General features: G+C 58.3%; 1 protein-coding gene across 1 annotated transcript; it reads left to right on the plus strand.

The window, feature by feature from the left end:
- Positions 1 to 9,912: 9,912 nt before the first annotated feature.
- LHX5 (LIM homeobox 5) lies at positions 9,913 to 16,533 on the plus strand. Its single transcript, XM_071763367.1, has 5 exons — positions 9,913 to 10,136; positions 11,912 to 12,135; positions 13,291 to 13,568; positions 14,804 to 14,969; positions 16,166 to 16,533. The coding sequence occupies exons 1-5, from the start codon at positions 9,964 to 9,966 to the stop codon at positions 16,531 to 16,533; spliced, it is 1,209 nt and encodes a 402-aa protein (XP_071619468.1). The 5' UTR covers positions 9,913 to 9,963.
- The last annotated feature ends 356 nt before the right edge of the window (positions 16,534 to 16,889 follow it).

A 16,889-nucleotide genomic window follows, 5' to 3' on the forward strand; every position in this document is an offset into this window, starting at 1 on the left:
AAAAAAAAGTCCTTTTATAATTAAGGGGGAGAAGGGTAAAAGAAGGGAAAAAATTTAGGGCAGGAGAGATCAACTTCTCCACTGCTCAGGAGCCCTCTTGCCCATCACAGAAATTGCCGGGTGAGTCTCTGTGGCTGGCACTCGGTGGGAGGTCAGGCTCCGTGTTGGTCGGGGTCCCTTCTGGCCCTAAAATCTATGAATCTATTGATGCTCTGAGGCTTAAAAAGCAGCAGCTGCTCCTACGCAGCACCTAGTTCTCAGAAGCCTTTGGAATAATGGATCCATATTGTGCCAATGCATACTAATGCTCATATACGTTTGCGGCACACAAAGCGGTGGCTTCGGAGACACCCGGGTGTCAGCTTGAATCAGTGTCAGTGACACGCCGGGCACCAGGACTTGGTGGCAGGTCCCTGTTGGCTTCTCCAGAGGGAAGCTTTGGGGTCTTTGAAATGATTGTGTTTATCCCTTATGTTTTCTGGAGACCGGGGAGGGGGAGAGGATAAAGAAAGAGGTGGTGGCGGGCCCGCAGCAGGACTCGGGGTTTGCAGCCTGCCTGCTTTCCGGAGGGTGAGAGATGTGGATGTGAGGGAAAACAAAGAAAGATGCTGCACAACGAACAGCCAAAGAGTTCAGAGAGCCTTCTGCTCCCTCCCTGTTCGTCTCTTCTCGTGCACCAGTGCAAAGAAATTAAGAGCGGGGGCTGGGGGCTGCTCTCAGCTCTGTGCATCCCGGCCCTGCTGAAGCCCAGAGAAGTTGCACAAAGCATCTGCAAGGCACAGACCTGAGCCTGATCCTGCTGGCTTTAATTCCACCCCCCACCCTCCCCAGCTTGCAAGTTCAGCAGCAGGTTCAGGTTCTGCACAGAGAAAATGGCCTCCTCCATCTTGGCTCAGGGGGATGGGGGCACAGGAGGAGCAGACCCCCACCCCCTGCACCCACCAGACCCGGCAGCCCGGGCACCTGGGCAGGGTGTGGGGGGGCAGGGGAAGGTTGGCATCCCTGGTTTGACCCATGTGGTGTGTGAGGGTGTGGGTACGTGTGCCTACACGTGCAAATCCCTCCCATTTATGTATCCATGCCCAGACAGCTCCTCTTTTCATCAGAGACAAGCCTGCACCTGCCTCATCTCTGTCCCCTCCCAAATTATTTGCCAAGCCAGTGTGAACCCCCCAGGGGAAGCTGCCCAAAACATCCTTTGGACGTGGTAACAGAGTAAAGCAGAACACGGCCCAGCACGTCCTTGCTTGTTGGAAAGCTCATTATTCCCTCAGCTGATATCTGACTAATCAGCCCCAGAGCTGGCACCGAGGGGGCTTTGTCACCACCCAGGCACTGCACTCACCTGCAGCAAGGCCTGGGTGGATGGAGGTCTCCCAGGGAGCCTCTGCAGTGCCTTTTCAGGGCTCATCCCACACACCAGCTCTCTGAGGAGCCCTTCCAAGCCTGGCCCTTGTCCATCCACACCTCCAGCCACGGGAAGTCACTTCCAAGGGACACGCCAAACCTCTGCTCCCCCACGCTGATTTTTGCCTGCTCCAAAACCAACCAAACCACACAAAAAAAACCAAACCCAAAACATAAGACAAAAAAAATTAGTAGTGGCATTTAAAGAAAAATGGAAATAAACCAACAGCTTCCCATGCCCACAGGGACTCTGCTCCCCTTTCACAGCCCCTCACTGAGCTCTGCTGCCAGATCTTCTCTCTTGGCCCCTTGGGAAGCCCAAGATTTCCAGGTATTGATGGGAGACAGGAGGTTCCCTTGACCAGAGCATCTGGGGATGCTTCTGGGCTCCTCATCGTGGTTGAGAGGCAGGTTGAGTACTTCTACTAGGGACAGAGGAGAGGGTGGGAGAAAGGAAGCAAGGTGCCCAGGTGACAGGCTCAGCAGAACAGAACAGCACACAACAATTCGGCAGCTGATGGGGTTAGAAAGGTCCCTTCCCTGAGGCGATGGAGGCGTTTGCAGGTCCCTGCCCAGCCTGAGGACTCCGGCTCCTCACCCAGGTTATGAAACGGGCACTGAGAAGGTCTAGGCCAAACACTCAACCCCACTCCTGGCCCCAGGTCAGCTCCAGGAAGGGCTCTCATTTCCTCTGACCTGCACAGAGAAAAAAAAATCTCATCTCCCAGTGACAAAAATTGGGTCTGGGGCACAGCATCGGCACCCGTGCTGCTGAGCCAGTGGGGGTATGCGGGGCCCCGTGTGAGAGCAGGGGGTGTGCACATACCTGGACACGCGTGTAGAACCACAGGAAACGTGCTGGTTGGGTGGCACAGGCAGGGAAAGGGGCTGTGTGCATGTGCGGGAAAGGATGAGACAAAGAACCGCAGACCCCAGCCCCTCACTGGGGTGTTGGGGCTGGTGAAAGCCCCAGGGAGGAGCCGAGGGTCCGGCCGGTTCTCTGTCCCGGAGGAGAGGGGACGATGCGAGGTTTGTGTGGAAGGGCAGAGCTTTTTTGCAAGAGGAGAGGTGGGAAGTGTCCCAGTGTCCCCTCTCCCTGTCACTCGGGGGTCTCCACTTCTTTTTCTCGGCCGCCCAGGTCACCCGCGGGACTTAACCCTCTCCAGGGGTGGGCAGACCCCGGCGCTTCGGGTTTGGGTTTTGATCGCAGCTGCTGGAAGAGCGGGGGGGAAAAAAAAAAGCAAAATATTCTTGCCGCGATCCCGCAGGTCCGACCCCCGCAGCGGGGAGGGTGCCCGGAGCCGGGGAGCTCTGCGGGAAGCCCCTCTCCCCTCGGGATGGAGGAGGAAGAGTTCGACCCGGGCTGGGTGACGGGGGGTGGTTCCTAGGAGTGTGTGAGAATGGCACCGTCGTGTTGGCAAAATGTGCTGTCTTTCGGGTAAAGGCGGTTTTCTGTGGGAGGGCGGAGAGAGACGGGAAAGGAGGGGAAAAAGAGAGAGAGATGGAGAGATCGGTATTGAATGTGTGTGCAATGAGAGGGGAAACGAAAAATAGCGAAGGAGAGAAGGACGATCCAGAAAAAGAAAAGGCGATGAAAAGACCAAAGATGAAAAGAAAAAGGAAAGAGACAAAAAAAAAAAAAAAAAAAGGTGGTGGTGGGGGGGGAAAAAGATAAAAAGGGAAGAAAAAAAAAAACCACAAGAGAAGGAGAAAATCAGAAGGAAACAAAAATAAGGAAAACGGAGGGGAAAATAAAAACGGAGGAAAAAAGAGAGGGGAAGAACGAGCGAGCCAGGACGAGGGAAATAAAGGCGGAGAGGAAGGGGGGGTCCCCGGGGCAGGCGGGGGCTGCGGGCCGGGCCGCGAGGTTCAGCACCCTGGAGAGCTCTGAAAACCGCGCGACACCGAGGGGACACGGTGGGGACAAGGGGACACCGAGGGGACACACACAGGGGACACACACACAGGGGGGGGACACACACACAGGGGGGACACACACACACAGGGGGGACACGGAGGAGAGGGCACAGCTCGGGACCCTGCGGGAGCCGTCTCGGGGCTGTATCCCGCTGGTTCCGCCGCTCCGGGCTCAGCCCTGCCCGGGCACTGGGGCCGTCCCGGAGGGGGCTCGGTGCCCAGCAGGGGTCTGGGAGGGGGTGAGCAGTGACACTGCTCCGCTCCCCGCAGACACACACTCCCCCCAGAGCTGCCCCCGCCGCCCTTACTGCCCCCCTGGGCTCGGCGGGATGCATGGCTTTGCGGGGCTCCCAACGTGTGCCCCCCGGGACCCAGGAGAGGGGGAGCGCTGTAACCCAGCCCCCTCATCCCGCCCGCAGGTGCGGGCCGTGCGCTCCCCCTTCCCTATTTCCCAAGAAAATTCCAAAGCCTGGAAGACGGGGGGGGAAGCAAGCTGTGTGTGTCCCCCCCAGCTTTGGGGTTGCCATGTGCCGGGGAATGCCCGGGTGGGGGTAACACCCCTGCTCAACACCCGCATCAATACCGACCCACGACGGGCTCAGCGGGGAGAGCTCCCTTTCCCTCCTGGATTTGCGAACAGAACCGCAACCCTCAGCTTCAGCTCTGCCCCCCCACAACCCCATCTTTCCACCCCCCCTTCTCCTCCCACCCCACTCCAGGGGCTCTTTCACCTCCGCGGCGGACTCCCCACGCACCGGCTCGCTCCGTCCCGCCGCCGCGCTGCGGAGCTCCGCGGTTGCCGCCGGCTTTTCTCATGCAGATTCGTTCCCTCTTTCACACCTCCCAAACAAAGGCAAGCGGGGGCATCGCCTCGCCGTGTCAACACACACGCTCATTAGCGGGAAGGCAGCGGGGGGGGGGGGGGAGAAAGGCCCGAGAAGCCCCTCCGGGGGGGCTGGGGGAGGCGGTCGCATCGACGGGAGGCTGTAGCGGGCCGGGGATCACCGGAGGAAATTTGGAGCGAGTTCTTCACCGCATACCCCCTCAAAGTCAATAAGTTTCCGAAGCACCGGCTGCCTCCGGTTCGTTCCGTGCAACGCACGCTGCCCCCAGCCAGGCTTTGCCCCCCAACCCCCTTCCAAACCCACCCCTCCAAACACCCCGTTATCCGGCACCGCGGGGATCCGGGCCGGCTCCGAGAAGAACGGGGCCGGGAGAACCCCGGGGAACCGTCGGGGCGATAGGAACGGGGTCTCAGGATCATGCCGGAGCTAGGAGGTGCTCAGGGGCGGGTGGGGGGCAATTAAAGGTTCGCCAATTACCGCCCCCCACGGGGTGGGGGATGTGGAGAACAACTGATTAAAACGGCTGTGGGGAGGGTGGGGCGGGGGAGCGGAGCTGAGTCGGGAAAGTATGGAAGTATGGCCGGGAAAGGGGTGATGGGAGAAGCAGCACCTGGGGCGATGTTGCCCTCCCTCTCCCCTTCCCGAAAAAAACAAAGCAAACAAACAAACAAACAGGGGGCTGCGAGCTGCGGGGCTCGGGCAGCCCCAGCGGTACCAGTACTGCCGGGGAACCGGGACTCTCCTCGGGGCTGCTCCCCGCGCCCGGGCTGGCACCGACGGGCCCCGCTGCCGTCGTCTGATTTTTTTTGTGTTTGCATTTTGGTTTGGGATAACTTTTTTTATTTTTTTTTTTTTCCTTTTTTTTATTTGTTTCGTTTGTTGTGTGGTTTTTTTTGTTTGGTTTGTTTTTTCCTTTAATCCGTCTGGCCCAATCCCGCGGCCGTTCCGCCTCTCCCGGGGCTTCACCCTGCCGCCAGCCCCGGCATCGCTGCCCGGTTTGTGCCTTTTCTCTTTTCGAAATCCCGGGGCCGGAGCTCGGAGGGAAGGCAGCAATAAATTCGTTAAAATAAGAAAAGGGAGAGGAATAAAAATAAAAGACAAACCCGAGTCTTCGTTTGCATTCGAGCCGCCGTAGGGCGTGGGAGGGGCAGGGGGGGGGTTGGTTTGTTTGTTTTCTTTTCCAAACCTCCCCCCGCAGTTTACAGAAACACCCGCGGGGAGCAAAGAGCCATTGAGGGGGGGACACACACCAGGACCCTTGGCCCTTCCTCGGGGGCCCCTTTGCGGAGGGAGGGGGGAGGGAAGGCGCGGTGGGTCGGGGTTTGCGGGTGGTGGGATGTGGGGGCTCGGCGGAGCTGGGGCCGGGGGGGCCGCATTGTTTGCCGGCTGTGTGAACACTCACACATAACTCGCATGCACCTCACCCCTCCCCATAATACGGAAATTTCCATGTCCCAGCTGCCTTCCCCTTTTAACCTTGGTATTAATTTAGGACGGATCTTTTTAAACGGCCCTGTAATGCATTCAGACGCTGCTGGAGGTTTATCTTTTTTTTTTCTTTTTTTTTCTTTTTTTTTTTTTTTTTTTGTACCGTGGGTTATATTTACACCCAAAACAAAATAATTACACTTTTGTTGGAGAGAGAAAGCTGGTGATTAGACTGTGGCTCTTTGCAGCAAACCCTTTCTCAGTGGTACACCAGGACAATTTTTCACGGCTGGGTGAAATCAGACGCGGGAGGTAATGAATCCTGTGAGCTATTTAAATTTACAATTTGTAACGCAGTCACTCAGAAACGCCTATGGCCCGGCGAGGAGATGCTTGCTGGGTTTGTTTAATGTTAAAACCTGCACCGTCCCCCATCTTACCAGGGGAGAGGAGAGGAACGCGGGGAAGAGAAGCCTCTCCCGCCCCCCAAACCAGCAGAAACCCCGCGGAGGAGCGCGGAGAGTCGCGGATCCGCCGCCTCCCATCGCGCCCGGGTTCGGCTTCCCCGGGCCGGGCAAAGCCGCAGAGCCTGGTCCCGCTCCGCGTTCCTCCGCGCTCCCTGGCGTGAGCATCCCCTAAAACCAAAAATGGTTGGAAATATCAACAAAGTCGTCAGCGGAGCATCCTAACAGTTAGATAATTAATTACAAAACACAGGGGGAATATGCAAACCGCGTATTACAAATTCTACAGGGCTTAACTGATTGGAAACAGATTATTATCTTGTTTGTCTTTTGTCTGTTTCACTTATCCCTCTGCCGTCTGTTGTGTTGTAAGTTGATACACTTTATTCTTGAAAGGGGATTTTATATATATATTTATATACATATATACATATATCTAGGAAATTCCATCAAAATCTTGTCTGAGCGACGCTGCTTCTTCACGCGTTACCCTGTTAAAACACAATAGGTTTATTAGTTACATATAGGCGGATATTATGGGGCCTGAATTACCATCTGTTACCATAGGGGAATGTGGCTGATGGGGTGAGGTTTTTTTCCCCCATCTCCTCCCCCTCGGTTTTATTTATTACTTTAATTTCAAACGAAAGAGGAAAAAAAAAAAAAAAAAGGGAGCCGACCCGGGAATGGGGAGAGGGACATCTCCTCCCCGCAGCCACCAGACCAGCGGGGCGGGGGCTGGTAACGAGGGCCAGAAGGGTGTGCAAGGCGGGGGGGGGGCGAGTGTGCGGGTGTGCAAGGTAGGGGGGGAGCTGTGCAAGGCGGTGGAAGAGGAGCGGGTGTGCGTGGGCACGGGCAAAGGCGGGAGCGCTGCTCCCGCACCCCTCGCTGCCGCCTCACAGGTTATCCTTACGAACCGCATTATCCATAGGGTTATCCATAGAAGACCCTTATCCCGACGCGTTCCCCCCCTCCTCTCCGCAATCTCACGTTAGGGTTGGGGGGCTGCCCGAGCCACAGCCGGGCAGATGTGTGCCGGGATCGGTGTGCGGGTCCATCCACGGGCACCGCCGGGGATGGCCGGACCCGCACTCCCCAACCCCCCTGGAGCGATGGATTCCGCTCGGCCGCCCGGCAGATCCCGGCGGGACGCGGGGCCGGGAGCCCGGCCAGCCCCGCTGCCCTCCGCCCCTTCCCCGAAATTCTTCCCCCTGCTCCAGTCTTTCGGGTGCGGAGGCTGCAGGGCAGTGACCTGGCCCCGCTCCGCACCCCTCCGCGCATCCCCCGGCAGAGCCAGCGGAGCCCCCGGCAAAGTCGGGCAGGGCCAGGGCGAGATGGGCCGCCGGGTCGGTCCCTCGTCCTCTTCCTTTCTCTCCCTTCCCGGTTTTTGTCCTGTTTAATCTATTGCCTTTTTTAATTTCTTTCCTTCTCCCTTCCCTTCCTTTTTTTTGCCTTCTGTCTTTGTTATATTTCTCTTCCCTCCTCTTTCTTGCTCGCTCGCTTCGGCGCTTGTCATTCATGCATTCTTTTTCGTTTCCTTTCTTTTCCGTTCTCGCTGTTCCTTCTTTCTCTTTATTTCTCTCATCCGCTCATTTTTCTTCTTCCCTTCCTTTTTCGTTTTTTATTTTTTCGTCTTCTGCCTTGCCCTCTTTCTTTTTTTTTTTCTGTTCCTTTACTGCATCTTTCCTCCTTTTTCCTTCTCTTATTTTTTCTTCGTTTGTCTTTCGTTTCTCTTCGATCTCACTTTTCATCCTTTTTAACTATAGTCTCCGTTAATTTATGTTCTCCCACTCACATTTTTAAACTCTCTTTACTCACTTCCTTTTTCCGTCTATTTTTTCCCCCCCTCGCACCTTTTTCTTTCTTTCCTTACGTGCGTGTGGTTTGTTTGGTTTTTTTTTTTTCCTCCTCTATTTCCCTTTTCTTCCTCTCTTTTCTTTCCGTTCTTTCTCTCCGTATTTTCTTATTTCGATTCTCGCTCTTTCCACCAACACTTCTACCTAAGGGCAAACAAAAAACCTCCTCCACTTCCCCACGGATGCCGTGCCGACTTGGGGTTTTGGAATTTTTGGGGGGGTTGGATTGTTGTTTTTTGTGGATTGGTTGGTTTGGTTTTTTGGTTTTGTTTTGGGTTTTTTGCGGAGCCGGCACAGGGTGCTCCGCGGTACCGGGCCGGCGCTGTTTGACGGAGCCCTCCTATCCCGGCGAATAAAATAAATTGAAAAAATAAAAATTTTTATATTTTGGCCGAAGAAACGAGAGGGGAAGGGGAGGAGGGGGGAAAACAGCCTTCACCTGCCCTGCCGCCTTCCTCCTCCTCTTCCTCCCCGCACGGCCGGACCCCAGGGCTGCTCCATCCCCTTCCCAAATCCTGGGAAAACGGAGGGAGAGCCGGCGGCGCTGCCCCACATCCCTCCGCTCGGCTGGGAGCTGCGGGCTGGGGCAGCAGCCCCCCGCCCCCCCGAGCAGAGTAACCTCCCCATTGTGCGTGTGTGTGAGTCGTGTTCCCCCCCAAAAAAAAACCCCACAAGCGCCGGGTCCGATCCCTCGCTCCGTCCCCTCCCGCGCAGCGATTTGCAGCTCCGCCGCACCTGGAATTAAAGAGAAAAAAAAACCAAAGAGTGTCCGAGGGAGCAGCGCTCGCAGCATCCCCTGGGCCGCACCCCCTCCTCCTCCAGACCGCCCCCTGCTCCCCGTGCCCCCCGGGGGGTTACCAGCCAGCTGAAGGGGCGGGCAGGCGACGGGCCCCTGGGACAAAAGCCAGGGGGGAGCCCGCACATACCTCCGCGCAGGGGGAACTTTTCATCCCGCCACACTGCGCGGAGGGGCCGAGCCACCCCCACCCCCCGCCCTAAAATCCCCCCCCTTCCTCAACTCCCCTTGCTCCTACAGATAAAAAAATAAGACATCTCTCCCCCCGAGACCCCGGTGCAAATCTACCCCCAAAACCAGGTGATGCTCAACTCGGGACCCCCCAAACATAATTTTAAAAGAAAGCGATAAAAATAAAAGAACCGGGGGGGGGGGGGGGGGGGGGGCAAGCAGATTTTTGGCAGTGTGTGTGTGTGTTCCCCCCCCCGGCCCCCCAGCCAGGTGCATACTCACTTCGCGGCACAGGTACAAGCCACCCTCAACAATAGAGACGCGTTGTTTTTTTCCCTCTGTGCCAAGCACAAGGCTGGAGCCAATTTAGATATGCTATAAATTAAGAGGTTGCCATGGCGACCGGGCTCCCATTGGCCGCAGCTGAGGCGACGCGGCCCCCCACGTCACTAAATCTGAATAAGGATGCGCGAATTACTAAGGCGGGGGACAAAGCTGGCGATGGGGACAGCATGAGAGTGGCGGCGAGGCGGCGGCGGAGCACAGCGAGGCACCGGGGCTGCCGGGGGGGGTTCATGCACCCCTCCCGCCGCGCCCGCTGCCGCAGAGCCCGCCAGCAGCGCGGCCGCCGCTCCGCCGCTTCCCGGGACGCTCCGGAGGGACCTGGGGTGGGAGGGATCGGGGTGGGTTTTTAATTATTCTTTGCATTTCTCGCGGCTGGTTTGGATTGGATTTTTTTCTTTTTTCTTTTTTTTTTTTTTTAATTTATTTAATTTTTTAATTGTTTTTTTCTGGGGGGGGCATTCATTTTTTTTTTTTTTTTTTTTTTTTTTTTTACTCCCGCCACCGAGGCTCCGGAGAGAAGAAGGGGAAGAACTTGACAGCCGCTCCGCTCCCTTCCCGTCCCCTGAATTTTTTCATTATTCCTTCTTTCCGCCCCCCCCAGTTTTATTAAATTATTATTACAATTTTTCTTTCCCCCCCCCTGCATTTTTCGAACCGCCGCCGTGTGCCGGCGAGCGGGGGGTGGGGGGGGAGCTGACTTCTCGTTTGCGCGTCTCCATCCCCCGGCGGAGGTTATGATGGTGCATTGTGCGGGCTGCGAGAGGCCGATTTTGGACCGGTTCCTGCTGAACGTCTTGGACAGGGCTTGGCACATCAAATGCGTCCAGTGCTGTGAGTGCAAGTGCAACCTGACCGAGAAATGCTTCTCCAGGGAAGGCAAACTCTACTGCAAAAACGACTTTTTCAGGTGAGCAGTCGTGCCGTGCCGTCCCCACGCACACACACACCACCGCCGCCGCGGAGATTCACACCGCACCCGGGCCCCCCGTCTGCCTTCCGGGGGTCTCCCCTGCACGTTTTGGGGGGGGTCTCCGCTTCCCTCCCATCCCTCCCTGCCGGGGGTCCGCACCGAGCCTGCCCCATCGCCCCGGAGGGGAAGAAGCAGCCCCTCGGGCCAAGGGAGACCTCCGGGCCAGGGAGAGGGGGCGGCCGCGATACGGCCGCGGGTACAGCTTGAGGAGGGGGCAGCGAGGCCGGAACCCTATCCTCGAATCTCCCTATGACCTTCCCTCCACCGGCACCGGGCCCCGCTCCGCCGGTGCCACCGCCCGCTCCGTCGCGGCAGGCCCGAGCGGGCACTGCGGGGGAAGCTTTGTGTGCGTGTGTGTAACCCCCCCATCCCCCCCCGGGCACGGCCTGGCACCCCTCGCCCCCCTCTAGGGATCACAGGCCCCGGTGAAGATCGCGGCCAAAACTTCCTGCATCCCCCCCCACCAATCCTCAAGCTCCTTAAACGCCCCTAATGAGAGCGATAAGGTGCGGGTGAAGAAATTAGGGGCCGGGATGGGAAGGAGGGGGGGGGGGCGATGACTTATTACTCCTAATGCCCTCACTACATCAACGTCACGGGGAGCAGCGAGGGAGGCAGAAGTTGTGCCGAGACCGGAGGGAAAAAAAAAAAGGGGGGGTAGGGGGTGGCGGGGGACCCTACGTGGGCACCTGCCAGGGCCTGGAAGCTCCGGTTCGCCCCGGGACCCAGCAGCGCAGCCCCCACTCCCAGGAGTTGGGGGATTTTTCGGGTTTTGTGGCTTATTTTTTTATTGTTACGGTGGGTTTGGCTTTATTTTTATTTGTTTTGTTTTGAGCTTGGGGGCTTTTGGCTCTTTTTTTTTTTTTTTTTTAATTGTTTGGTGAGGGTTGGGGTTTTTTGGCTATTTTTTCTTTTTTTTGTTTGTTTTGAATTTGGAATTTTTTTTGTTTGTTTTTTTCTTATTTTTTTGTTATTGTGAAGACAGTTTCCAACCGATTTGAATCCCCTGGAAAAATATTAATTTCTAAAAGGCATCTTCTGGGGGAAAGAAGAACAAAACAAAACAAAACAAAACATTGCTCTACCTTCAGCAAAGAGAAGCAAAATAAGGACAATCGGAGATTTCCTAAGCGCTGCTTCCAACCAGAAAAAATTCCTCCCAGTGCCGGCTCCGGCTTGGGAGCTCCGGGATGCTTCAGGAAGCGGAGCCCCCTCCTCAGCTCCTGTTTCTCTGCGTCCTCCGTTTCTTTTGTTTTGTTTGGTTTTGTTTGTTTGTCTTTCTTTTCTTTTTCCCGTCGTTCTGGCCGCAATTTGCCCGTTTTCTCCCCAGTATTTTCAGGCCGTGGCCGGGGAGGACCCGAGCTTCCCCGGTTCCCCACCGGCTGAAACGAAATTTCCCCCCACACTCCCCGAACCTTGGAGAGGAACCCCTCCGGTACCCAAAATCCGGCGAGGATGCTCATGTGCCTCTGTCCTCCCCCTGGTTTGGGGACACCCCAAACCCACCCTCCCTCCGCAGTGGGGATGAAGGTTCTCCTCCTCCTCCTGAAGGAGCAGGGGCTGCCCATAGCCCGTTCCCCCAAAATCTCGCAGCGGGAGCTGCTGGAGGATCAGGCCCCCGCTGTGGGATTTGGAGGAGGATGGGGAGGGGGATTATCGACCCATCGCCTCCGGGGCTCTCAGCTCTCGGTTTTTTTTCTCCCCTTTTCCAGGAGATTTGGTACCAAATGCGCCGGCTGCTCCCAAGGCATCTCTCCCAGCGACCTGGTGCGGAAAGCCCGGAATAAAGTGTTTCACCTGAACTGTTTCACCTGCATGGTCTGCAACAAGCAGCTCTCCACGGGCGAAGAACTCTATATCATCGACGAGAATAAATTTGTTTGCAAAGAGGATTATTTGAACTCTCCCACGCTGAAGGAAGGCAGCCTCAACTCAGGTACGAGCGGCTCAGCCCCTCTCCGCCCCGGGGGGCCGCAGCCCTGCCGCTGGTACTGCCCGAGAGCTCCGGTGCTGCCGCCGGTACCGCTCGCCGGGCCGGGATGGAGGTTTGGCTTTCTGGGGTGAGGAGCTGCACCCCGCAAGGAGCCCGAACCCCTCCCCCCCCCCGTTAACCCGCGTCGGGGAGGGATTTGAGGTGAAAGCGTTTGGAACGCTCAGAAGCCTCTGTTACCCGCGGGAGGCAGACACGCGTGGGATGAGTGGTGGCAGAGATACACACACACACACACACACACACACGCACACCCAGCTCCTGCCCTCCCCTGCACGGCCCCTATGGCAGCGGGGATGTGGGGCGGCGGGGAGGGGACCCACGCACCGTGACGCTCCCCCCCCCCTCGCGAATGTGCCCGCTCCCCCCGCGCCGCGGGCCTGATCCTTCGCCTCCTTTCACCCAGAGGCAAAGCTCCCATTTGACTTCCTTGGAAGCTGTCTCTGCGTCAGGAGAGCAGGATCAGGCCCGCCCTGCCGGGCCCCCCCGCTCACCCCCTGCCGTGGGCTCTCTCTCCGTCCAGCACCCGGGGCCGGATCCTGCCACGCAAGTCAGTGGGGCCGCTGCTGTGAGCGAGGCGAGTAGAGCTTGGCCTTGGGGAGGGGGGGGGGCTGGCATCAAGGGTCCCCTGGGAAGGTGGTTGAGGGGGGAGTGATGGTGTATGAGCCAGGCTCAAGGCAGCCACTGGAGAACTCCCCCCCCCCTCCCCCGCCAAAACCCCAGGCAGGCACCGGGTGCGTTTTTCCCAGCGGCGCTTCCCGGTGTGAAAGGCACAGGGAGGGGGGATGGGGGGAGTGCTGGGGGCTACGGTGGGCCTGGGGGATAACCCCCTCCCCAGCTCCCCTCCTCCCGGGCTAGCACGATGCGGTGAACAGAGGCCAAATCGGGCAGTGCTCACCTGGAGCTCTGCGTCAGGTTTAGGGGTACCGGGGGGGAGGGGGACAGAGGCGATCTGCACCCCCTGCTGCTCTCCAGCAGCCCCCAACCCTTCTCCTGGAAAGCGGGTGGGCCAGGGAGGGCAGAGGAGAGGGTGGGGGCTGATCTCTCCCCTAAGTCACCTGCCCCCTCCCCACCCCTTTCCTCTCTGGGTCTCCTTTACAGTGTCCTCATGTACAGACAGGAGTTTGTCCCCGGATCTCCAGGACCCCATGCAGGACGACACCAAGGAGACGGACAACTCGACCTCCTCGGACAAGGAGACCACCAACAACGAGAACGAGGAGCAGAACTCGGGCACCAAGCGGAGGGGTCCCCGCACCACCATTAAAGCCAAGCAGCTGGAGACCCTCAAAGCTGCCTTTGCAGCCACCCCCAAGCCCACCCGCCACATCCGAGAGCAGCTGGCCCAGGAGACCGGCCTTAACATGAGAGTTATCCAGGTAGGGCAGCCCCAGCCCACCCCTCCAAACCCCCTCACCTGGCAGCGTGACGTCATGGGGCTCGCTGGTGACATAATTCCCACCGCAGGCCGAGGTTCCTGTGACATCAGAGCTTCAGGGAGTGATTTCCTCTCGCAGGGCAGAGCCAGGGAAAGGACCCAGTGGGGGAGGGAAGGAGAAGGGGTGTTGATGGGAGCCCAAGGCTGTGGTGATCTCCGCTGGGTGCTGGAGACACTGAGGCCACTCCCACGACCTGGGGAAATGGGGACAGGCAAGTCCCACCTGCCAGCATCACCCCAGGCCCAGCCCTGCAACCCCCCCGCTCTCCCATGGGTGCCCAGACTCCCCCGCTGTGCTTTAATGCACCGATGCCATGGAAAGAGACAAAAAACAGCCCCGAAACGTGAGCCGGCCAGGATCCCCCGGTAAACCCTGGAGATGGCTGCTGGAGGGCTGCTGAAAGCCTGGAGAAGCCATTCCACTCTGCAGGCAGCCCGGCACTTCCTTACCACACTGCTCCCGGGAAGAAAATTCCTGCGGGAACATAGGGATTAATGGACTTTAATAGAGGCATTAATAGGGGAGGACCCGCCGGCTTTGCGGGGAGCAGAGCTGCCAGCGACCCGGCTCCCAAAATCCCCGAGGAACGGGATGTGCTCCTTCCCCTGAACTCCCCAATCCATGGGGGATGTGGTGGGAGAGTGGGGCAATAACCCAGACACCCCAGCAGGCCAAGGCGATGCGGTTTGGACGAGGTGATGCCCCGTGGAGAGGGGGCAGAATCTTCCTTTTCCCTTTATCTCCATCCTCACCACACGGATTTTATTCTGCCCCCATCCCGGCAGGTGCTCCTCTCCCTCCTCCCCACTTTCCAACTCCTGCCACAATCCACCCCCTTTTTGTTCTCTTTTTTCCTCCCTTCTTTCCCCTTTCTCTAGAAGAGAAAAGAGCAGGAGGGGGGGGCAGGATTTTAAGAAGCCTCAGTATTTGGGGTGTGTGTCCCCCAATGCACGTATTTTGGGGCTAGCAGCACCGAGGGGGGTGGGGTGGGGGGTGTATTTAAAAAACACCCAGAGATGAGAAACCCCTTTCCCTCCCAGGCAGGTGCAAGATTTCCATCCCCTCTTTTGGCCATCCTTTGGGGAGAGGAAGAGTTGGGGAGGAGAGGGATCGGGGGGGGGGGGCTGGTCCTGCTCTCTGGGGCTCCGTGGTATGTGACGCGGTCCCTGCCGCAGGTCTGGTTCCAGAACCGCCGGTCCAAGGAGCGGCGGATGAAGCAGCTGAGCGCGCTGGGTGCCCGCCGGCACGCCTTCTTCCGGAGCCCCCGCAGGATGCGGCCCCTCGGCGGCCGCCTCGACGAGTCCGAGATGCTCGGATCGACCCCCTACACGTACTACGGAGGTGAGGGACCGGCCGCTGCCCACCCCCCCGCCTCTCGGCTCCTTCCCGCCCCCCACCCCTTTGTTCTTCCCCTGTCCCGCTGCTCCGCTGGGTTTTTTTTTGTTTTGTTTTCCCGCTCCCCGTCCCTCTCCCTGGGGAGCGCAGCCGCAGGGGACCCGAGGGGACAGGGAGGGGACAGTGCCCAGGGGGGCTGCGGCACCGGGCCGGCGTCTGTGCGCGCACGCACACCCGCACGGAGCGGAGCACACGCACGCCGAAACCACGCCGTGCACACACACGCTTGTGCACACCCGCACAGAGCTGTGAACGCGCGTGTGCGCACCCACGCACAACCATACACACGCGCGTGTGCACGCCGGCACAAGGCGCGCGTTGACACGCACACGCGTGCTCCTCCCACGCACACGCCCGGCCCCGTGTGCGCACAGCCCCGGCTGCGGGGCTCTCTGCCCCTTTCAGGCCGCATTTGTTCCACCCCCCCCGGGCACGCAGGATACAGATGGGCCCCGACGGGAGGGGATGGGCGCGGGGGGGGGGGGCGTTCTGCCTCCTCCCCTCTCTCCAGCCCCATGCAGAGTCGTCGCCCCCCATCATCTGCCTTTCTAAAGCCTCCCCCGGGACGAGGGGCTTGCCGGGCACATCTCACTGCCCTGCAGTTACTTTCTATAGTCCTTCCAGGCTGCTCAACACCTATAGAATTTTCCCATTAGATACAGCATTTTTTCCCGTGATATATATATATATATTCCCCCCACCGTTATGAATACATTTGTCATTATTATATTTTTTCCCATTTCATTTATGTTTCCCCTATTCCCTTTATATGTCTTTCCACCTCTTCCCTTCAATATTTCCCCCCTTCCATTTATATATATTTCTCCTCCCTTCCCTTTATATATATTTTCCCCATTCCCTTTATATATGCTTTTTGTCCCCTTTCCATACAAATACCATATTACCCCCCATTAACTAAGAATTATGTTGCATTCTTTGCCTCCATCCCCCCCACACCAACCGGACCTCCAGCTGCTCCTCACCCCCCCAGACCAGGCAAACAGAAGGGGATTTCCTTCTCTGGATTCAAATTTGCACCCGAGGAGCCAGCAGAAATTAAAAAAAAAAAAAAAAAAAAAAAAAAAAAAAAAAAAAAAAAGTTTTTGACCTGCTCCATTCTTTTTTTCCCCTCCTTCCCGCAGATTACCAAGGTGACTACTACGGTCCGGGAGGCAACTATGACTTTTTCCCCCACGGGCCGCCCTCCCAAGCCCAGTCCCCGGCCGACTCCAGCTATCTTCAGAACTCAGGACCCGGCTCCACACCCCTGGGACCCTTGGAGCCCCCCCTAAGCGGACACCACTCCTCAGAAAACCAAAGGTACACGGATATGATCTCGCATCCCGACACCCCCAGCCCCGAGCCGGGGATGACCGGTTCGCTGCACCCCATCCCGGGGGAGGTCTTCAGCGGGGGGCCCAGCCCCCCCTTCTCCATGTCCAGCAATAGCGGCTACAGCGGGGGGCTCCCGCACCCCAACCCGGAGCTCAGCGAGGCGGCGGTGTGGTAGGCCTGGCACGGGCACGCGTGGCGGGGGAGAACACCCCACGCGTGTCATCACCCCCCCTTCCCCCTCCCCGGGACCAGGGCGCCGGATAAAGACCCCCCACCCTCCGATGCCAAAACGCATCCCTGCACCCCCCCCCCCCCCCCCCCCATCATTGCAGAATCCCTCCGGACCTTGCCCCCACCCTCCTCCTGGCACCTTTTCCCCCAGCACTGGGAGGGGGGGGCCACGATAAATGGTGCCCAGCCCCGAAGACACACATGATCCCCCCCTCCCCACCGGCATCGGGACCACCAACCTCTTGGACCAAAGCTGAACTCGCCTGGACACAGGTCCCACCGCCCCGGCGGCACCTGGGG

The sequence above is a fragment of the Heliangelus exortis genome, chromosome 19 (genome assembly GCF_036169615.1).
Source record: "Heliangelus exortis chromosome 19, bHelExo1.hap1, whole genome shotgun sequence".
NCBI lineage: Eukaryota > Metazoa > Chordata > Aves > Apodiformes > Trochilidae > Heliangelus > Heliangelus exortis.